This window comes from Eschrichtius robustus, chromosome 1 (genome assembly GCF_028021215.1).
Source record: "Eschrichtius robustus isolate mEscRob2 chromosome 1, mEscRob2.pri, whole genome shotgun sequence".
NCBI lineage: Eukaryota > Metazoa > Chordata > Mammalia > Artiodactyla > Eschrichtiidae > Eschrichtius > Eschrichtius robustus.
Genome location: NC_090824.1, coordinates 124,010,573 through 124,033,981, shown reverse-complemented (window position 1 = coordinate 124,033,981; position 23,409 = coordinate 124,010,573). Strand labels below are relative to the sequence as shown.

Sequence of the window (23,409 nt, the reverse complement as noted above, 5' to 3'; positions counted from 1 at the left end):
TATCGTGTACTTAAAAGTTGCCAAGTAGTTAAGCAATCTGACCACACACACACACACACACACACACACACACACACACAAATTAACTATGTAAGGTGATGAATGTCTTATTTTGATCTTGGTAATCATTCTATATGTATCAAATCATCAAGCTGTATACTTTAAAAATATATTAATTGTAGTTGTCAATTATTCCCAATTTTTCCTCAATAAAGTTTTTTTTAAAAAGGTCCATAGTATGCTGACTTTGAGCACAAGTGCTGAACAAATTTTCAAAAAATTAAAAGAAATAGAGTCATTAAACATACTTCCATGTACCTCACCCTTAAGCTATGTGACTAAAATCTCTGCCTGGCTTTATCTTCAACCAGGCTCTGTGGCAAAGTCCAACCTTCTTTTTTTTTTTTTTTCCCAACTGAATTGTTCAAAGCCAATAGTATATATGAAAGCTAGATGGGGAAAAACAAAGGCTGGCAGACACAGCCCAGCCACAGTCACCAGGGACAGCCCAGGGATATTATCGCTGAACAGTCTCAGACTATCCAACATACAATCAGGGAAATGTGACCTTGCTGTTTTAATGAAGAGGAGACGAACATCCTCAGGAAGTTCTACCTGTAGTGTACGTGCAATAATATACACAATTAAACATCTACATTAAATGAAAATCCCTCATTACCTAAACTAGATTTGGTCTAATTAAAGAGAAAATCAAATTCATAAGGAAAAATAATTGCTACCAGGCCCAATAAGCTTGTTTTAATCTGGAATCTGAGTAAGGATACACATACAGTAGGGGCATGATATCCATACCATAATCTCAGAAACAAGAAAACTGAACACAATTGCTTAACCTTGATGGCCTCACATTAAGAGAAGGAACATCTTTAATGGAGTGTAGGTGTGCAGCATTCGATAGCGCATAAATCACAGGAGACAGTGTAAGAGCAATACCAGTGCTCTCACGCTGTCTGTAATCCCTACGCAAGCAGTCGGTGGTGTAACAGTATTCACTGTGATGTAGTTGTCACAACCACTGACATAGCAAAGAGACCAAAGAACCTTGCGATCACATTTTTAAGTACTTTCTTAATCTTGCTGCATACTGGGAGATGAGTGAAAGAGGCAACTTTGCCCTCCAAGTAGGAATCTGTTTCTAAATCCCAGTGTTAAGGAGTCAGAAGCTACCTGCAGAAAAATTCTATGTCACTGTGAACAAGCCACATCTCCTCTCTCTGCTTCTTCTTCCACATCTGTAGCTTAAAATATACTGCTTTCTCAGTTCACAAGGGGGCCCTGGGAATTATCTGTCCAAAAGCTCTAAAGGAAAGGCATGAATGAAATGACCATGGTAGCCTCATTTTTGGCACCCAGTGAATGGCTACATGTGGATCACCTTCTCATCAGGGCTGGATAGGCTCACAGTTACAAAAGCCTAAAACTAAACATTTTATTTTAAAAATTTTGGTTCATAAATCTTCTCTTCATTTTCTCCTATTCTTCATCAGTCACTCAAAGAAACAAACAAAATATGTTTCCTCCCTCCAGGGCTTAATAATTCTTGGTGTTATCAATTTCCATGGCCATAATCCACAGGTTTATGACACAAAATGTATCTGAGGGACCAACTGTGAGGTTAGAATGTGGCAAGGTGAAACTAGTAAAAGCTTGTGTGCATGTGGTTTTCTGAAAGGCGTCTGGGGTGTCAGGACAGACAAAGGCAAGCTTCCGTGACTCCTGCAGGAAGGAAGCCAGACCAACTGGGTAGAATTGGCCCTGAGGAACACTTTGGCCATATGACTCGTTTGGAGAACACAGAGCAAAGTCAATGACAGGACCTGCTCAGAGCCAGTCTCAGTCTCAAGGTCACTGTACGGAATACTGTAGGACAAAGCATCACTTTAGAAAGGCTCCCCAGGATTCATTAACGCCAAGGGTAGAGGTTTTTTTTAGTAACAACTCAGTATAGACCCAACAGCGTGAAGCCCAGGCATTCTCTGCCACTAGGAGAGAAGTCAGATTTCCTTTTTACCTTAGGGCACATGCTGGTCCCAACTACTTTCCACCAAAGTGAAAGTGAGGTCAAGGGCCAAATAAGCATTTATGTTATTCTCTCCTCTCAACACACTCAGACACAATACAACAGATGACCTACTCTATGCATCTCACATTGGCATATCTTACAGAAAAGCTGATGCCCACCCACCCCAGTTGGCATTCCTGTCAGGTCCCCACTACAAGCTGCACTCTAGGTGAGAGCATGATATTGACCAGGTTAAGACTTCCTGCAGTGATTTTTTTTTTTTGGCTCAGCCAAATGTTTCATCTGATTTAAGAAGAAGCAGAAGAGAGAAAGAAAAGGTGGGGAAAAACAGATAAAGGAAAGAAATGTTATATAGACAAAATCCTTGGAAAGCCCAGACCAAACAGAGGGGAAAATGAACTCTGACAAACAGCAGCCTCCATATGGCTGGGCTTGTCTGCTGGGCATTTCTAGGAAAACCAACCCTAAGGCCCACATTCGGAGGAGCCATGATGAATCTGGAGGGTTAGCTTTCTCTTGAACCCGTAAGTACTGAGCCACAAAAATTACCCCCATCATTTTAGAAAAGAGAACCAAAGACCAGATGGAAGAGTAGAGCCAGTATTTAATGTATACATCACACGTGCAGAGCAATGAAGATTTCATAAGATTATAGTAAATAATGTGAAGCTCTCTCTTTTATACTGTTGTTGTAATACTAGAGGCTTAAAAAGAAATTAAACATGACAAAATTTGGTCCAATATGAAGAAGAAATGTTCTAAGGAGCAGGGGTTTCAGAAGATGGGGGAAGTGAGTTTCTCAAGTCCAGAAAAACCCTGGACAACACTTTGGAGGGATGCCACAGACCCTCTGGTCCAGAGGAAACCGCATCCTGCCCGAAAGTGGAGTAAGTCATCTTCAGTCAACCCAACCCTGAATTTCCAGGCCCCTTGCTTTCCCCGAGGCTCACAAATTTCATCATATATTGAATCGAGTAAAAGCTAACAATCTCACAGTTTACTGAAACCAGGGTGTACACACATTGCATAGCTAGCTCAAAAATAAACAGTGAAGAGAAAAGAAGGCAAAAAAGAAAAACAAAAGGTCATTTACTCTAAGAATCCAGGCTTGTGTTTATGTTCCACATGAGGTCCAAACTGAATCTGGGCTTGAAATCCACCAAACTCACAAGCTTTCTCGAAGGAGACAGGGTGGGAGCCATTCAGGATATCATCCCGAGCCTGCAACACAAGAGGAAGCAAAAAGCATCAGGAGCTTGGAAGGAACAACACATTCTCTCCATTGCCATGTTCCCGCATCCCAGCGTACCCTCTCTGTGGAACAAGGGGAAACATGCCAGCCAAGCCAGAGTGAGGCATTCAAGACACTGTGGGTGATCGTAGCACAGCAGAATTAAGGCAGGGACTTCTCTGATGGTGCAATGGTTAAGAATCCATCTGCCAGTGCAGGGGACACAGGTTCAATCCCTGGTCCAAGAAGATCCCACATACTGCAGAGTAACCGAGCCCGCGAGCCACAACTACTGGAGCCCACGTGCCTAGAGCCGGTGCTCCGCAACAAGAGAAATCACCGCAATGAGTGGTCCGTGCACCGCAACGAATAGTAGCCTCCACTCGCCACAACTACAGAAAGCCTGTGCACAGCAATGAAGACCCATCGCAGCCAAATATAAATAAAGTTATTTATTTAAACAAACAAACAAAAAATGAATTAAGGCAAAGGGAAAACAAGTCCTTGCCCCAAATTGCCTATAGATGGAAGGCATCAGCAATGCCCAGTATATTAAAACTGAAGCTTGAGTGTAATCTAGGGAGGTCGAAGTGATCATGAAAAATACAGGGGCAAAGGGAAATCCTTGTATAATGACCAGATTCATAGAGGGGGAAACAGAAATGCAATATATTTTTTATGACCCTAAATGATAAAGCTAACAGAAAAATTATCTAGAAGTAAAATCAACCCAATCCCCATCCCAAAATATATAGAGAGAACAGACAAGAACTCAATACTGCAGACATTTAGGGGAAATGATCAGCAAATGCACAGTCCTGGAATCAGGAACCCACTGCACCTGAAGTCCTGTTCCCATTTCCTGACCCCTCACTGCTGTTGCTATTTATTCCTCTTCTTTGTCTTTCCTTTCTCCAGTTAAATGACCCCTAGAGCACTCTCAGATGGACACTCTAACCTATGGCCCTGAGCCTTAAACCAACAACCATTTTCTTATTGCCCTGATATCTCCCTCCCTTCTCGCCACCCAGCCTATCTCCTCCCAGCCCTCCTTCCATCCACTAACTCAGGGGTCAGCAAACTTTTCCTGTAAAAGGCCAGAGAGTGAATAATTTACACCTCTGGGCCATGTGGTGTCTGTCACAACTACTGAACTCTTTTGTTGGAACATGAGAGCTGCCACGGACAACACGTAGACAATTATGTGATACAGAAGGGGATTTACCAACGTGCAATGCATAAATGAATGGCACGTGGTTTCAATAAAACTTTATTTATAAACACAGGCGACGCTGTGCCCCTGCATTATTTGTATAAGCTGATAGGCAGATAAATAAAAGGAGAGGAAAGGAAAAGAGGATAAGGAAGAATGAAAGAAGTGAGAGAGAGAGAGAGAGAGAGAGAGAGAAAGATGTTTTCCTTGAGCCAAAAGAAACCTTTGGGACTGTCTAGTGCAAAGCCCACATCTTACATACTGGGTAACTGCAACTCAGATAATTTGAATGGCTCGTCTGAGTTTAAACAATTAGTTAATGGTAAAAACATAAAAGGTGACTGAGAGAGTAGTATCTTTCAGTTAATAAGAAGTACTGATTTTCTGACCAATAACCATCCTTGTATTCTAGATGCGAGCTAAGAAAGCTGTAGTGCGTGTGAAGTGATGAGCCAGGTAAGTGCCGTGAAGTCAAGCAGAGAGAGACAGTATTGGCCATGAGGACCCCACCTGGGAGGCCAACAAAGGCCCACCTCTGGATGGCCAGCTCACAGTGGACACCAACCTGTACCACAACCCAACCCGACTGGAAAGTGCACGCCACAGACACGGTGAGAGCCAGAGCCCAGCTCCTGCCCCCCACGAGCCACAGCCAGAGCTTCCGGATAGCTCACCAACCTCAGCGTCTGAGCATTCAATACTGTACCTGAACATAGAGCAAGTTCAGCTGCACAGGGTCTCTCGAGTCCACATTCTGATCAGAGTAAAAGAACTTCCGTCTAAGCAGCAACGTTTCATTTTCATCTACTCCTTGTTCTCTGAATGTTCGGCTGTGATCCAGCCAATTTACTGCAACGCAAGACGACATATGAAAGAACTGTGTCGATTCTTCCTCTTAGTTCAAGGGGATTAGCCAAAACAGCAGTGTGATGCAGACGTGGATTTCTAGGATGCTGATATTCAGTTATAGTTACTTCTTAGATTAGATCTGAGCTTTTTAACTTTGCAAAGTAACTGCACATGTACCGTATGACACATGAAAAAGCAAATGAGGGAGAAATCCGCAGCGATTCCTCACTTAGTTAAAGCCCCAGAATGAATCCGTGTGCCTTCCTTGGGGTGGTGGGTGGGGGGATAAGGAAAACAGTGCTTTATGCCAAGACAGTCAAGTTTGCATTTCCTTTTAAGTCAAGGCTGGTCTTTAGTCTGATCAGGTGAAATAATTCATAAACTCTGAGCATCATGAGTTACTACCTCTGACCTTAAGTAGAAAAGAGGAGGAAAATGACAGTAATTGGGGCAAGGAGAGGACAGGCCACTAAGGGGTCGGGGAGGGTAGAACCTTGCCCATGGCACACCTGGAATCTCACTCATTTAGAAAACACTTCCCTGATACCTAGGTGCAAAGGGATGGATCATTACTTCACACAGCTCTCATTCCTACACTCCTCCCCGGGTTTAACAACACACACATTGTGAGCAAGTATTTATTACAAGCCTCAGCTTCGGCACAGGGAATGTGTTGGATGGACCTCATCTCCCACAGTACCTGGAAGAGCATCATGCACAGTATAAAAATCCTCAGGATTTGTCTACTAAAGGTCTCATTTGGAAAGAAGTATGCAACTGTAAATCAAATGAGGCGAGAGAGAAAGAGAGAATGGAGAGAGGGTCAGAGGAAATGAAAGCCCCACGGAAGATCAATAAACATAATGACAAGGATGACATCTTCCCAATGCAGCACTGAGAGAAAGAATAATGAAAGAAAGAGGCTGGGAAGGTCTGAGTGAAATGTGCATGAAGTAAGATCCTTGGGGGTGGGGTGGCGTCAGGCAGCCAGGTGCACAAAGCACAGGTCTCGGGACACATGGGGTATATATACTGGCTTTTCTGTATATTATTAGCTCTGTAGTCGTAGAAAAACACCTTCCTACGATAGAATTATATTACTGTTTCGTAACCCCTAAGGAAATAAAGGATCTAAGTAATGATCATCAATGGCTGTTAACACCACAAAAAAGGAAACAACCAAATTCAACTTCCTAATGGAAGTACACAACACACATAGGAGTCTTTATTTATAAACACACACACATACACATACACATACACATACACACACACACACACACACACACACACACACACACACACACAAATCTGATCCAGCCTCCAGATCTCAGGAATTAAAAGGGACAGATAGATGAACATGTTAAATGACACCACAGGTCATCTAACAAAATCCAGGATGTAGAAAATTCTATACAAGTAACAATCTGGTTTCTTCCCCTCAAAAATTGTAAGGCAAAAATAAAAGAGATGGAGGGAAACTCTTGAGACTAAAAGAGTTAAACAACCTATCATCCAATCTTATTTGGACCCTCGTTCAAACAAACTGTTACAAAAAAATTCTTTAGACAGCAATGGAGAAGATGTGAACACAATGTGTATATTTCACCTTAAGAGATTACTTCTGAGATGTGAAATGGTATTATCGTCCCTTTTTTTTTTCCCTTAAGGGTCTCTATCTTTTAGTGACACAGGCCAACATGTTTGTAGATAAAATAAAACAGAGGCACAACCACACACCCCTGCCCTGGGTCATACAGATGACGGGAGAGGAGTGAGGCTTGGCTGACCATGTGCCTGCATCACACCTCCTCTTCAGACACTCACGGTCATCATCCGTGTGAAGCTTGGCCTTCAACTTCTCCATCTTCCTCTCGTCTCGTAACAGCGTCCTGTCTTTTTTTAATGTACCCGTTCCTTCTTCTTTCTTTTCTTCAATTGTTTCTTGGATTAAAGAGTACTCTTCATAGTTTGTAATTCCTAAAATTATCAATTAGGTTATAATGGTCAGTGATTACATTGCTATCAACTCCTTTCATCCTGGGGCCTATAATACTCCAAGGAGTCCCTGGAGGCAAAAGACAGGAAAGAAGCCTTGCCAAGATGAAGGTCAGGGTCACCCAGGGAGCACACATCAAGTAACTGGCCACAGAGGAGGATCTTCAGCTAGTTAAGTCACACTCAAATGTCATGTTCAAGTCTCCTGACTAATTTTTGAGTAATAAGAACAAAGTAGAGATCATACAGAGGAAGGCAAGACGATGTCAAGCAAGCAGTGTCTGAAGGAGCTGGGCTTCCTTTGCATGATGAGGAAACTAAGACAGGCAAGGCCACTTTCTGAAGATATTCAAGAGGCTTCATATAGAAAGGAGACAGACTTGTTCTGAGGAGACTAACAGAAGCTAGGAGAAAAAAAGATGCCTAAGAATTGTACAGGCTGTCCCCACGAGTCTTCAGGAGAGATCCTGGGTATCAGTGATGCTTACACAGAATCTCAGCCATGGGCAGGAGACTGAATTATATGATTTTGAAACATTACTTTCAATTGAAAACTCCTATCGTCTTTGAAATAAAAGCTCTCACTTGTGACTCAGTGAGAAGTTCAAGTGTTGACAATACCAGTTAGTGGGTTTGCAAATCAGGAAAACGAACACACTCTCTTGGGATTGGGCCAAAGTCAATGTGTTACAATATATTCGAAACTGCCTAGATACCCAAAGGGGGTGGAAGAAAAGAAGAGGTGTATTATTAAAAACAAAACAAATTCCAGAAGCTCTGCGCGTGTGCGCTTACCTATCCTGCTGCAAATAGTCACCAGGAGTTCCCCAACAGTCTTCGAGTCATCCACCATCACTGTTTTCACAGATCCATCTAGCATCCGAATTTTCTGAGGTCTCTGTTTTTTTTTATATTCCAAAATATCCTACAGCAGAATCATACAAACATTTCACACTGCGTGGGTAACGAGGTAATAAACTTGGACACTTTTCTTTAAAAAATGACTTTTCCCGAGCACCCTCCGATTTCCTCCTTCAATTTTTTCATGAGATTTTTGCCACGAATACAGAATCTCCAGTGTTATAAACTGCTTTCATAAAGATTTCTTTAAAATCTGATAGTAAAACTGTACCTCAAAAAGTGCTACTTATAGTTCATAGTTAACTGAAAACTAACCTCTGTAAAGTGAAAGTAGCATATGTCCTCCTGAAAGGCTGAGAACAGTCTGCTGTAATGAGAATTAGCAGAGGAGAATTCCTACTTGTTTTTTTGTTTTTTAATTTATTTATTTATTTTTTTTGACTGTGTGGGGTCTTCGTTGCTGCGAGTGGGCTTTCTCTAGTTGTGGTGAGTAGGCTTCTCATTGCGCTGGCCTCTCTTGTTGTGGAGCGCAGGCTCAGTACTCATGGCACACGGGCATAGCTGCTCCGCGGCATGTGGGATCCTCCCGGACCAGGGATCAAATCTGTGTCCCCTGCATTGGCAGGCGGACTCTCAACCACTGAGCCACCAGGGGAGCCCCCTACTTGTTTTTTCAAAAATTTGTAGTGTGCTTCTTCAATGACCTCTTACATAGTTATAAGCGATTTTTAATATATATATGTCATGAAGGACACAAGTAATACCCCCATAATTCTTCACAGTAGTGGTGTATCACAGTAAAAGTGGTTTTCTGCCAATAATGGCAAGACCAAACAGGCGTAATAAGTTTGAGAGTTATGTCTAAATAAGAGACTCTCCTTTTACTACACTTCTTAAAAAGAGAACTATGGAAGGGAAAATCAATGGCAACTCATACTTTGCTCTTGCTTACGGAGTACTGACCAATCCGATGTGTCTATTCCGTAAACCAAAACCCAATATATTTCGGGGGTTAAGCTAATATTGTGTTAGTTTCAGGTGTACAGCAAAGTGATTCAGTGTCATATATATATATATATATATATATTTTTTTTTTTTTTTAGATTATTTTCCATTATAGGTTGTTACAAGATACTGAATATAGTTCCCTGTTAACACTTTTATACTCATTATTTTTTTCCTACTTCCATAACACAATTTTTTATTGTTACTGTTACTGATAGTTGTTAAATTCATATCTAATGTGAACTTTTTTATAAAAGCAAAACACTGATTAATATTTAATTTCTGGCTACCTTTAGGATTATATTTTTGTTCTCTCTCTATGCTTACTTTCTATCACCAGTCACCAGGGTACTTCCTACATACTTACAGGAAGATGCTATGTTTCATAACTACCAAGTCCAACAATGGCATGTAGAAACAGCTTAAAATCATAACCTCATGCTGCTTTAATTACTTTGTGGAGTTTCAAGAATTTGGACTGCTGATATTTTCTATCATCACTAACCTGGACAGCCTTTACGAAGTATATTACATCAAAACTATTAATAAAGTGCCCTTGAATCAAAATAGGTTGTTGAGTCTCTCTTTTTCTTTGAAGCATAATCATGTTAGCTTCTATGGAAGGCCTAGGGACAAAGTGATGAAAAAAATCAGAAAAAGATCAACAGCATACCCCATTTCGCAACATGTAGTAATCCAGTGTTCTGCCTGCTTCCAGCCAAATTCCTTTCCTGGGGTCTTCATCTGAGAGAAACAGCCCATAGTCAGAAGCTGGAGGAAAAATAGAAAGAAAAATAAAAAACAAAGTGGTGATGACGCCATCACTGACTTCCAGGCTCTTGAGTCTGCTGACTTGGCAAGGGGTTCTCCTTCACTAGAGAAATACTTCATTCTGACAACATGGGCAGCCGCTGGGACTAAAGCAGATGGGGAGGAATGAGAGCTGAGCTGCAAAACCAACACCCACATACAAGGGTCATATTTCTTAAAACAAGTGGGCAGCAGTCGTGTCTAAAATTTAGGGAAATGCTGAGAACAAAATGGTCCAAATTTCCTTCTAACTGAATTGGGCTTTGTTTCCTATCACATGCTATAAAAGCCAGGCCAAGAACCCAGGAAGAATGGTAAGACAGCTGTAGAGAAACTATGCATGTAATCACTCAAGCCCAGGCCACTTAAGCAAAGAGGGGCCAATGGAGCCTTGACACTTGGAATAATCCCTCCATCACCCCCGTATAGCATTACAAAATAAAAGGAAGAGTTCCGCGTGAGATGAAGTCGCTGCTCCCCAGGCCACCAAATTATGAGTAAAGTTGGAGAGTTAAACCCTGTGTTCTTCACAGAAATCCTTTAATCTGACCCAGGAAGTACAAGCGGGTGGAGGAAGGAGGAAAGCAGTATCATTTCCTGTCTCAAGACCTCTTTCTTCCTAAATGTGATTCAAGGAAACCTCAGAGACCCAGATGAGGGCCAGAGCTCCTGTTGTTTCTTAGAAAAACAATTTCAAGATCTATAAAGGTTTGTATCTTCACCAGAGTTTTACAGCAATCCAACCCAAACAAAGTTTTAAAATTCTGGGAATAAACAGTAACAGAAAAGTAAAAACACCAGATATGACTGGACAACCAGATCTTGAGTAAGGTTGGGAATGTGGGCAAACTTTATTTTGATATTTTGGGTAATCTAGAAATAACAGTGTTTTGAATAATATAGATACTGCTTTTGGACCAAAAGATTTGTGCTTTTGTGAGTAACAGATCTTTTCAAGAAGACCCAGGCCTAACAATAGCTATCTTTGAACGTTTGATTTTTATGATTCCAATTTTTAAGGAAAGTTTTATTCCATTTTCACACTAAAGGCTTATTAATTTAGGAGTAACCCCAATTTCTCAAGCATTAAATACTAAATAAAAGAAGGAAATGTAGAGAGAAGACAAAGGGAAATGGAAAATAAAATCGTATGAATGACTCTTGTTTAAACTCAGATTAACAGGGGTCAGTGGTTCAACCAAACATTAAACAAAACATGTATCACAAGTATTTTTTTTTAAGGTTTAAGACAAAGATGATAAAGCCCCTGCAAAATACTTGAAATATAAGGCTTGCCCTGGGGCCTGATGGCTGTTCCAGTCTTCTGCAGGCTGCTAGCAGTGGAAAGTTTTCAGGCATGTGAAACAGCGCTCCGGATATACAAAAGCGGTAACTGTTAGAGCAGCTTCATCTGTACTCTATAGGGCTTTATAACAAAAAGTGACTTGTAAACAGAGCGCAATGCTGATGTATGGAAGGGTCATGACAATGATGATGGCTCGCTGGCAGCTGTGATCATTGTCATTACAAGTCTCACACAGGAGGCAAATAACGTCCAGGATAAGAAGACATTTCATTGGAAACATACACACCTGTGTACCACTCAGAGCCTCCGTTTCCTTAGCTACTAAGGGAAAAACATACAAACACATTTCAAGCAGCCAGTAAATAACCAATGGCCTACCTTGGCCAGTTTGTGCCTCGGGTACCCGTTCCCGAATGACTCGACATGCATCGTACACCGCCGTCGATGGTTCAAACTGCATTGTCTTGACCACGTTGCAGTGGCGGACACAAATCTTTAAGGACAGGGCCACCATTTTTCCAGATGACTTGAGGACTCTCACTTAGAATGTCTGGGGAACACAAACGAACAAACCGTGATGTTCGTGATAACTGTCCAGTAGAAAAAAAGTTAGACTCTGAATCAGCTTTAAAAATCGAAAGAAAATAAAATGGCAATTAAAGAGAAGGCTCTGGATAAAAACACAAATTTAAAAATAACTTTTGGGGCTTCCCTGGTGGCGCAGTGGTTGAGAGTCTGCCTGCCAATGCAGGGGACACGGGTTCGAGCCCTGGTCTGGGAAGATCCCATATGCCACGGAGCAACTGGGCCCGTGAGCCACAGCTACTGAGCGTGCACGTCTGGAGCCTGTGCTCCGCAACAAGAAAGGCCGCGATAGTGAGAGTCCCGTGCACCGCGATGAAGAGTGGCCCCCGCTTGCCACAACTAGAGAAAGCCCTCGTACAGAAACGAAGACCCAACACAGCCAAAAATAAATACATAAATTAATTAATTAAAAATAAATAAATAAATAACTTTTGAAAATTTGAGAATAGGACAGCAGCAGTCGTGGAGTTACCATTGCCACAGGGTGGCAAGGAGAGCCCCTTGGAAGGAGGGGACCACGGGAGTTCACCAAGGCTCCTTCCTCAAGGCCGCTCCCTACTTGGGGTTTCCCCAGGGAGAGTAGAATTTCCCAGGTGAGTGCCCTCCAGGTGAGAGGCAGAGCGTCCTGGGCGCCCACTGCCGTCTCCTGACGATGCCTGTCAGCACCCTCAGTTGCGGGGCTCCCTCCCCAGCAGCTCCTGGGCACAGGGAAGAGGCACCTCTGCCCTCTGGGGTGCTTCTCACGGCCAAACTCCACCACATCTTGTACCAGAAGACCTGGCTTGGAGGCCCAGCCCCATCGCCGGGAGACAGCCAACTGGCCACTCTGCTTGCATTTCCCTGCAATCAAGGAGCCATACGCTGCTATCTGCCCTTCATAATTCACAGAAGAACTGAATCCTGAGGGGACCTCAATGCCAGGCCAAGGCACAGCCATCACTAATGAGGCCAGAGTGGCTTATCTTAAACACCCGGTGTGCCAGGCAGCTTCAGACTCTTCAGGGGTCTCAAAGTGAAGAAAATGCCAATGTAGTTGTTCTTTCATTCAGACAAACGCCTGGGATATTTTGCTTCTTATCCAGTTCAATGGCTTTAAAAATAGATAGGTGCTTAGGCTAGGTTTGAATTATTTCGTAAAAGCCTTCTTTTTAAATTTTAAGTCCAGTCATTTAATGCATTTTCTGAGTTGGTGGCTTCTGGGTGATTTCAACTACCTGCTCCATCCCTTGGCCAGAAACTTACCCCCCAACTCAGGCCAGCCTCTATCAATGCACGCCTTGGACACAAGAGGGAGGCATCTTCCCTGCACCTGAGGAGCCAACACAGACTTACCCAGCTCACTGTCATCCTGGGAGCCAAAATAAGGCACTTCACAGTGAGTAGCTATTAGAATCCTAGAGCTGCGTGGATAACAAATCCCCAGGAGTTTCAATCTCACACTCCTTTCTCGTCTTTTATTAGATGATCTACACGTAGTAAACCTGGACCACAGCTCCCTCTGGGAATGCAAGTGCTAAGAAGCAATCAGGTGGCCACAGACAGAGAGGGCAGCAGGCTGACCAGGGGTGGGAGCCTCTAAGGCGTTGCTTCTCAGCAAGCTTCACTAACCACTGGCTTCCTAACATCCAGCGACTATAGTCACTTGGATACAGAGGACAGTTTTCAACAGATGCTCTGGTATCCATGGGCAAGGTGTGCACACACTCTCATGCAGCAACCATTTTATGCTGTCCAACTGTAAAGTCATTCTGACCTCTGCTTACGTTCCACATAAATTTGGCCCATGAAAACATGAAAATATTTCTTATTTGAGAAATGTCAAGATACACTTCTCAACAAACAATAGCAGTATTCACTGACAATCTGCCCTGAACAGAATTAATTTACTACAGCCTGGGCAGTGACTAGATTGAGTTGTTCAAAATATCTGATGATTTTCCATCTACAATCTTGAGGTCTTGTAAAGCCACATACGTAGGCATCCCTCGGAGATGTCGTGGGTTTGGTTCCAGACCACCACAATGAAGTGCATATCGAAATGGAGTGAGTCACACGAATTTTTTGGTTTCCCGGTGCATATAAAAGTCATGTTTACACCATACTATGGTCTGTTAAGTGTGCAATACCATGATGTCTAAAAAACCCAAATACATATACACTATCAAAATATACTTTATTGCTAAAAAATGCTAACCATCCTCTGAGCGATCAGCAAGTCGTAACGGTTTTGCTGGTGGAGGGCCATGCTGACTGACCAGGGTAGTAGTGGTTAAAAATGGGGGTGGCTGTGGCCATTACTTAAGACAGCAACATCTTGGGCCATATTGATCGACTCCTCCTTTCACAAAGGATTTCTCTATAGCACTTTTGATTTCCTTCAAGAACTTTTTCTCTGCATTCACAACTTGACTGTTGGGGGCAAGAGGCCTAACTTTCAGCCTGTCTTGGCTTTCAACATGCCTTCCTCACTAACTAAATCATTTCTAGCTTTGACTTAAAGTGAGAGACGTGTGACTCTTCCACTTACTTGAGCACTTAAGAGGCCACCGCTGGGTTATTAATTGGCCTAATTTCAATACTGTTGTTTCTTAGGGAATAGAGAGGCCCGAGGAGAGGGAGAGGGAGAGAGATGTGGGAACGGCTGGTCAGTGGAGAAGTCAGAACACATATTTGTCAGTTAAGTTCCCTGTCTCGTGTACGGGTGCGGTTCAGGGCTCCCGAAAACAATTACAATAGTAACATCACAAATAAAATAATGAAAAAGTTTCAAATATTGCGAGGACTACCAAAACGGGTCACAGAGACATGAAGTGAGCAAATGCTGTTGGAAAGATGGTGATACTGATAGACTCGTCTGAGTCAGGGTTGCCACAAACCTTCAATTTGTTAAAAAACAAAAAACACAGTCACTGCAAAGCACAGTAAAGCAAAGTGCAATGAAACAAGGTATGCCTGTAAAATGCTCTACCCAACTCTTTTTAGTAGGCATATTTAACCAACCAACTCTCCAATTTGAAGAAATCAAACTGTATGGTATCACTTATACGTGGAATCTAAAAAATAATACAAATAAATGTATATGCAAAACAGAATCAGACTCACATATAAAGAAAACAAACTTGTGATTACCAAAGGGGGAGGGACAAATTAGGGGTATGAGACTAACAGATACAAACTATTATGTACAAAATAAACAACCAACAAGGATATACTGTATAGCACGGGGAATTACAGCCATTATCTTATAACCTATAACCTACAGCCATAACCTACAATGGGGTATCATCTGCAAAAATACTGAATCACTATGCTGTACAGCTGAAACTAAAATATCGTAAATCAACTATACTTCAATAAAAATAAAAATATAAACCGTAGGGATAATTGACAAATTTGCTGGGGTGTAAATCACTCCATGGGTTTAGTTTTTCCCCTGCAGCTGGTGACAACTGTGGGGTTTCCTGAAACTGTGAGATCCATGAGCATAGCTGGTGATAACAGTCAGTGGGAAACTTGATGACATCATGGGTGCTGTTTACACAACACACCAGAGAGGGTGAGATGGTTAATATCTTCCATTCCCTGAGAATAGGAAGTAGTCCAGTATAAGTATCCCTGCATGAAAGCGTCCCTTCCCAGGCTAATAATTGGACTTTCTGAAGAGCAAATGAACGGTCCCTGTAGCCAAGCAGAGAAAGACTCAATCGTCGGGAAAGGCAGAGCCACGACACGGGGCCGAGAGCAGAACTGAGCAGCAGGACAGGCCACACGGGAGCTCAGACGGAAGTAGAAGACACAGAGGGGAGCGAGGAGAAACGGGCAAATTGAGGAATGGGGGGCTGCAGGACAGAGGGTGCAGAATCAATGAGCAACACGGGAAAGAAGCCCAGAACATGGGGAAGCAGAAGGCAAGAAGAGAAGCAGAAAAGGTATGACAGGGAAGGAACATTTCTATCCAAAAACAACTGGAAAAATGAAGAAGCCATTGACTGAGGGGGAGGAAGCTGCTGGAGGCACAGGTCTGGGGTGAAAAGTTGCTAATGAATTTCTCTGGGATGTATTCAGTGAGAGGTGGAGCAGAGTCCAACACAAAACTGGAGATACGATGCGGGGTGCGGGAGTGTCGTCATGTTCAAATCTTTGGGGCTAGAAAGATCATCTAGGGAGTGAGCACGAGAGGAAAGAGACCTGAGGTCTGAGTCCTGGAACAATGTTCTAGAATCAAGAAGGTGACAACTGTGGGGTTGTCACCGTCTAGATTCTAGATCTAGATTCTAGAATCTAGATTCTAGAATCTAGAATCAAAAACAAGAAGGAACCCGCAAGGAGGCCTAGTGGTAGGGGAGAGAGGGTGGGACCAGAGGGAAAGTGCCTCAAGCAGGAGGGAGAGATCACGTGTGTCAGATGCTAATCACAGTTCAGGAAGAGGGGCGCTGAGACAGGACAGCTGAATCTGGCTGCTTGGAGGTCTCTGGCAGCCGAGAAAAGAGCAGGGGTAAGGCCAGAGCAGCAGGTCTACGAGACAAGTGAGGAGGGGGGCTGTCCCGACAAGTACAGAGGACTGCTGGAAGGGGTGGAGGAACAGGCGGTAGCTCTGATTTATGCTTAGAAAGCTTTTTATCCAGAAACAATTCACCACATGGATGCTGCAACCTCCCTTTCTAGCCAGCATCTATACAGACCTGGTTTCCCCTTATTACGGCCCTGGGGGCAGTCCCAGGACAGCTAAGTGTCCTTGCTGGAGGCAGGTGCCTTGCCACACAACACTGCTGCCGGTGTGTGTGTGTGAGAGGAGAGGGGAGAAGAGTCTTGGTTCAAGCAAACGGCGCTGGACCAGGAGTGTGTGGTCCAGGTTCAGTCCCAGCCTGTCGATGCCTTGGACCTTCTCTCTCTGCTTTTCAGACAGCAGGAAGCCACCAACTCCCGTGAAAGGAGCCTCCCAGCAGGCACGTGCTGCTTGGGCAGCTCCTCCCCTGTTCTCCTTATCCTGACATGTCACAATGAAGGCCACTATCCTTAGCTCAGGGCAGACGTTCAACGGAATAAGGGACACCAGAGATTCATCTCGTGGTCTACCATCTCAAAACAACCACTGCGAAAAGCATCAGGGAACACATTACGCAAAAAGACAAAAAATCCAAATCAGTCACTCTGAACGAGCTCTGCATGGTTGTCAAAAACTAAAAGGCTCCAATTTCTTCTACTTACTCTTGGCTCTCTGTTTTATTATGACTCAGTGTTCCCAAGTATGAAAGCACGAAACAAGACCGACAATTTCCTGCATGGGAATGTTTAAAAAAATGCAAATTATGTACATAAAAATGCTTTATAAATGACAAAATTATGTATAAAGCCAAGGTACTTTTCCTACTATCACGCAAGAGGATCCCCCCCCCCACAGAAAAACCTCAGTGAGGTCTGAAACCAAAGTGGATGGCGATTTAATCACCATCCCACGGGGAGCACGGCAATGAGCTGTTTCTAGCCCTACTCTCGACACAATGAGAGACGTGCAGAACAGACATTTGTTGGAATAAAGTGTCCTGACTTGCGGCAAAAAGGAGGTAGGACTAAAGCATAAAGCAACCTAGAGGTGCCAGCGAAAGCTGAGTGAGAACGCCCGTGAGAAGTCTCACTATAGATCCATTCAAGCCCTAAGAAAATCATGCAGCTCTGACAACATGCCGTGATAAAACTTGACTTCTCCCCTCTCTCCGCTGTGATGTTTTCAGGTCAGCGCAGCACTGAACCTGACTACAACTGACCCTCATGTCCACCTTCCTGTAACCTCGCCCCTCCTGCTAATTCCTGTCCCTCCAGGCTGGGAGCCTAGGAGAGCTGACCAGGCTTCCTCTTCTGGTTTGGCCGCACGAAGGCTGAGAGCCGAACGTGTATGCTGTTTCTCGCAGTACTGTTAGTGTCTAATTCGCCTCTATCTTATGATCCTATCCTTGTTCTTCTTCTACCCCAAGTTAAATGTCTATCTAGTTGAACTTTAAGTCCCTGTTCATTTTTTGCTAAAAGACAGGGTACAGGGATTCCCTGGCAGTCCAGTGGTTAGGACTCCGCACTTTCAATCCTGTTGGCCTGGGTTCGATCCCTGGTCAGGGAACTAAGATCCTGCAAGCTGCGTGGCATGGCCAAAAAAAAAAAAAAAGACAGGGTATAAAGGCATAAACCATCCATTACTTTCCTTTGCATAATCTCTTCTCCCTCTGACCATTTTGGCCCTGATTATATGTGTGAAGGTCACCTGGACCGAGACAGACAGACAGAAGAAACCCTTCTGTGCCATCCATTGTGGAAGATGAGCCAATAGTTTCACCAGTGATGAAACCCAGACATTCTCTCCTTTCAAAGTAAACACTTTTTAGTCCCAGGGAGCTGTAAACAGCCCAGTATGACGGCAGCGATGCAGGCTGCAGGCTCGCCCCAGTGCACCCTGGGACAAACAAGCCCGACTCAGCCAAGACCTCCTCCTCTCCAAAAGCAATGGTGGTCAAGATGAGCAACCAGCCCTGGGCTCTCTGCCCTGGTGAGGGCCATGAAGTGTTCCAAGCCCACCCCTGCCTGACCAGCTGCCACCCTAGGCTGGTCACTTAAGTGCCATCTGCCTCAGTCTACTCCTCTCTAAAAAAGGAGACAATAATAAATCTACCTCTAAGATTGCTAGAGAACTAAAGAAGTTCATACATGTCAAAGGCACATAGAAAGTACCGGGACAGGGTTTGTTGTTATTATTTATTAGTCATGGCGGTTGGAGAAACACTGAAAGCAGCATACTGTGTTCAGCTGCCACCTGAGCTGCAAAATTCATTTTATTGTTTATTCTGCATCTATCATATACTAGATGCTATTACGGGCATTAGGGAAGCAAAGACAGACAAGATTCCTGCCTAGCTGGAGCTCACCTTCTAGTAACCCTTTTCACTACACAGTTCCTGTGTTCATCCTTATTCAAATCATACAACATGATTTTTCTAGATGCAGAACTATCTAAGGATGAGCCCTGAAGTGGAACGTTTTAGTGGATCAGGTAACTCCTAGTACTCCTAGCTGTTGCTCTTGCATGTTAGTTGAATTCCCTCAATCCAGGAGGCCAAAGGAAAAAACACCTCCCCCTCTGGGGCAGGGCTGGCATCACAATATGCCCCTGCCCTAGGGCTTGTCAATGTCCTCTGCCCAGGAGGAACCCATGTGAGGTGCCATTGGTTCTGCATACTCTGCTGTACAGAACACAGTGTACAACACAATGTCAGGAATACATTTGCCACTCTGCTGTACAGAGTGCAGAAGAGTGGCACTCAGCTGGCAGGACCACAGGGACAGGCCACCAAGCCTCAGTGGAGCTCTGGATCTGCAGGAGAGTAAGAGCTACCCATCAATCCCATCCTCTCCCTCCAGCCGCTGACTCCATTCTGACCCATTGGAAGACTGCTGAACCCAATTACGATGGCTGTGCCTGACCCCTTCTGTAGGTCTGTTCCTCTCTCAGCAGGCAAAATACAGCTCTGTTTGGTAACAGCATGCATCACATAACTGAATGTCAGCATAAAATGTGGGCCTATATAGAAGCTCTCTATTATTCATCCGTGTTTCTATCTCCTGTGAACGATTCTGCTCTCAAAGAAATGCCCCGGAAAGAGCTTCCCTTTCTCTCCACCCCTTACCTGCTCCTCTGAAAGGCAGGAGCGGGGGAAAGCCCATCTGACAAGTAAGAACCCATTGTGACTGGGCCACAGCTACCCAGAGGTGCCTTGAAAGCTAAGCCCCGGAGGGTCTCACACTCCATCTCGCTCTCCTGGGCTGTCTGTGCTCCAGTACCTTAGGGCTCGCCTTGAACATTCAGACTCCATGTACTGAGCCCAGCCTCAGTACAGGCCTCCACAGGTGTCTGTCATCTTCTAGGAAGGTAAGTCAGGTCAACCATTAATTGAGAACCAGGTGTCTTTAATTCAAGGAGGGGCCGGGAGGAGAGGAGGCCGAGGGTCCCATTTGGGGCTCATCTCCAGCCTTAATCACCTTAGCTCCCCACCACTGGGCCCTCCCATCTCTTCCTGCTAGTGAGAGTCTAGAGGTGAGAGTCTGATTGGAGAGGCTCCCCTGGTCTCCCACATCAACAACTTGTGAGAGCTCTGGCTACGAGGCTTGGAGAAAACAGTAAGAAAACACAGCTGATGTGATTTTTTTTCCATGTGCCCAACAGCCCACTTAGAAAAAGACCAGGAAACAAGAGAGAACAGTCACTTAAGAACAACTCTTTAGTCCTCCTTCAGGCACAGGAAGCCAGGATCACTGTTTGACTCTGAACACTTCAACTAGAAATAATTGTCATTAAAAAGTCAGGTGGTCAAGGAGCATAGGAAAAATGATTAACCACCCACAGGTGTGAACTTAGCAGGCCAGGCAAGTCAACAAAAATTCTAGCCCAGTGGTTGGCACCCAGGGCTGCTTTGCAAACCTCATAAATGCCCCGCCCCCAACCCACAGGGCTATCACTTTGTATGCTTGCCTGTCCCCATTATACCGGCATTAAGATATATACACAACACACGGGGCTTCCCTGGTGGCGCAGTGGTTGGGAGTCTGCCTGCTAGTGCAGGGGACACGGGTTCACGCCCTGGTCTGGGAAGATCCCACATGCCGCGGAGCGGCTGGGCCCGTGAGCCACAACTGCTGAGCCTGCGCGTCTGGAGGCTGTGCTCCGCAACAAGAGAGGCCGCGATAGTGAGAGGCCCGCGCATCGCGATGAGGAGTGGCCCCCGCTTGCCGCAACTGGAGAAAGCCCTAGCACAGAAACGAAGACCCAACATAGCAATCAATCAATCAATCAATCAATCAATCTTTAAAAAATAAAAAAATAAAAAATAAATAAAAATAACAAAAGATATATACACAACACAGTGTCAGGAATACATCTGCCATGTGAGGTCCATTTCCCCCACTGTCCTCTGTGAGCAAGGACTATATCATTTCGGCCACGCTTGAATCTCCGGGCCATAGCACAGTGCCCACCACAAGTAGATGCTTAATAAATGTTTGTGGAATTAATATGCACATCATGGAAAGACGTACACCAATTTTTTTTTCTAAATTAGTCATTAGGAATTATTCACACTCACATCATGACTCAAGGATGAACAGAGGGCAAACATCCAGCAGACCCCACTATTTCTACTCATCCGCAACCATTTACACTGACCACAGAGACTAAACCTCATGGCTCACAAGATGAAGTTCCCTATTTTGGCAAATGAGAAACAAAAAAGAACCAAATCCACATCAGTTGGGAATAACTGGAAGCTCCCTGAGAACAGGGACCATGTGTATCGCTCACCATCAAGTACCTGCCAGAGAGAAGGGCTAAGTATTTGTTTAATGCATGTATGGAGGTGCAAGTCACCAAGAGAACCAAAGCGTGCATACAACGGGGAATACAGAATGATGGGAAAAAACCTTTGAGATTGCTTTCCATGTTCAGATGAAGAAACTATAATCTTGAGATCAACTGATCTTCTCACGGTCACACTGGTAGCAAACCACAACCAGACCTTCCCGCGTTGCCACAATGAACAGAGTTGGTTATGGGTGTGGTGTGATTAGAGCCCTCCGAGGATACCTCCAACTTACCCTCCCGTCCCCAGCCGGCTCCTGGCACTGGCACCTGAAACTCCATTGCTAAGTACATAGTTGGTCGTAATGATTTGCGTCCAGTTAAATTTTGCTGTAAAAGCAGCCATTTGCATTCATCACTGTCTTAGAAAGTTAAGTTTTAGAACCTTTCAAGCAAATGAGCTGAGAGCTGTCCTTTACTAAAGATGATTCCTAATTACCAAGAAATTCTGAGGCGGGAGGGATAGTTTAGTGCAGACCAATCCAGAACCTGGCACTGCTGAAAAAGGGCAATGAGCAGAGAAGCATAGGAAGACCTGCTAAAAGGAAGGCGAGCAGACACCTATGTGTTTATAGCGTTATAATTTGCTTAGAGCCAATTTTTAATACATACAGCATTTTGAAATATATGGGTAATCAGGCTCAAACTGCCTAGCTCAAGGGTCTGGGCTCCCCATTCACCCATTTCCCATCTCACAATGTAAGAACTCTCCATTTTAACAGAACAAATATATTTTCAATCCCTGCATAACTCAATTATTTTCCCCTGTGTGGCATACATCTGTCTGAAATGCACCACCATGCTTCTCCATTCTTCCTGGTTACTCACCAGCATCAAGCTTTGCTTTTAGAAACTAGTCTTTCCAACCACCCCAGCTGGCAGAAACCCTCTCCTCTCCTAGGCTCTCAGAACACTCATCTGTAGCCTTCCCAGGGGGAAGTCCCCACTGAAACAACCATGAGATGCTATGCCTCGTGTCCATTTGGCACGGAACGGTTTCATGGCACTTTCACAGGTGTCTTTTTACTTGATGTGCTCAACAGGTTACAAAGGAAAATAGGTTTTGTTTTGCACCCCCATTTCACAGACAAAGACAGAGGATCTGGGAGCATAGGTGAATCCCTGGCCTGTGTGTGGCATATACTGCTGTTTTCCATCAGGCTACTAAGAAGGCAGTGCTGGCTTTCCAGCAATCCCACTGTTTGCCTATGCTTGCCGAGACAGCTGAATAAATCATCCACACGTCTTAGTCCTCTTGCATGTTACCTTTCAGTCCTGCTACTTCCTTCCTCTGACAAGTAAGGAAGAAGGCTCTTAACTCTGATTTTGAATTCTCTTATACACTAACTCATTCAAATGATTTGAGGCTGTTTACCAAAAAAAAAAAAAAAAAAAAAAATAGAGAAATAAAAGGTCAGGTCTAAGAAGAAAAACAGAAGAAAAACAAAAGTGAAGGTCAAGACCAGGAGAACTGTGAATTATTCACCATTCATTTGGCTAACTGGGAATAAACGCATCCCATAATTTCTTCTGACCCTTGGTGACAAGCCTGTAAAATCCTAAGAAAGCAGATTCTTTAGGCTACTGCTGATGCTGATAAACACAAGCTTTGTCACTAAAGGCACACACCCCTTGGATGGGTACAGATAGACTAGCTTTTACTTGGGAAAAAAAGAGAGCTTTGTTCTACAATGATATGGGAAAAATATATTCAGTGTGTTCCAGACTGAACCTGGGAGAATGTGTGAAAAGAACTACACACACGTTCCCCCTCAGGTCACCTTCCTCATGCTTGTGCCTAATTTAATGCTAAAACAGCACACACCTGACTGAAGGCTAGCTGCCAATGTGGACTTCAGTTGTGGGGCGACAAGGCAAACCATCATGCCTGGTTTCACTTAAGAAACTGAAGAAATCTCCCACTCCCTGGCTCCACTTTCTTTCACTGAAAGGGTTTTCACTGCTGACCTCAGACGGGTGAATTCCAGGCTACAAACCCCCAGCACCATCCATCACTCAAAAAGGTAATAGTGCATGGTTTTGGCAAGGACGGATTCTGAAGAAAACAGAGAGTATTAAAAACATATTCTTGCTGTTTCTCTATGTTAATCCA

At 44.0% G+C, this 23,409-nt stretch overlaps 1 protein-coding gene across 3 annotated transcripts in view; it reads right to left on the bottom strand.

The window, feature by feature from the left end:
* Positions 1-23,409, bottom strand: part of TLN2 (talin 2) — a 456,139-nt gene that overhangs the window by 200,422 nt on the left and 232,308 nt on the right. For all 3 annotated transcript variants that reach the window (XM_068552880.1, XM_068552889.1, XM_068552896.1), the window contains exons 4-9: positions 11,696-11,867; positions 9,875-9,972; positions 8,131-8,260; positions 7,165-7,317; positions 5,195-5,337; positions 3,138-3,265 (exon numbers count right to left, since the gene is read on the bottom strand). In XM_068552880.1, coding sequence (XP_068408981.1) covers positions 3,138-3,265; positions 5,195-5,337; positions 7,165-7,317; positions 8,131-8,260; positions 9,875-9,972; positions 11,696-11,831 — 788 coding nt within the window. In that variant the 5' untranslated portion in view covers positions 11,832-11,867. The remainder of the gene's footprint in view (positions 1-3,137; positions 3,266-5,194; positions 5,338-7,164; positions 7,318-8,130; positions 8,261-9,874; positions 9,973-11,695; positions 11,868-23,409) is intronic.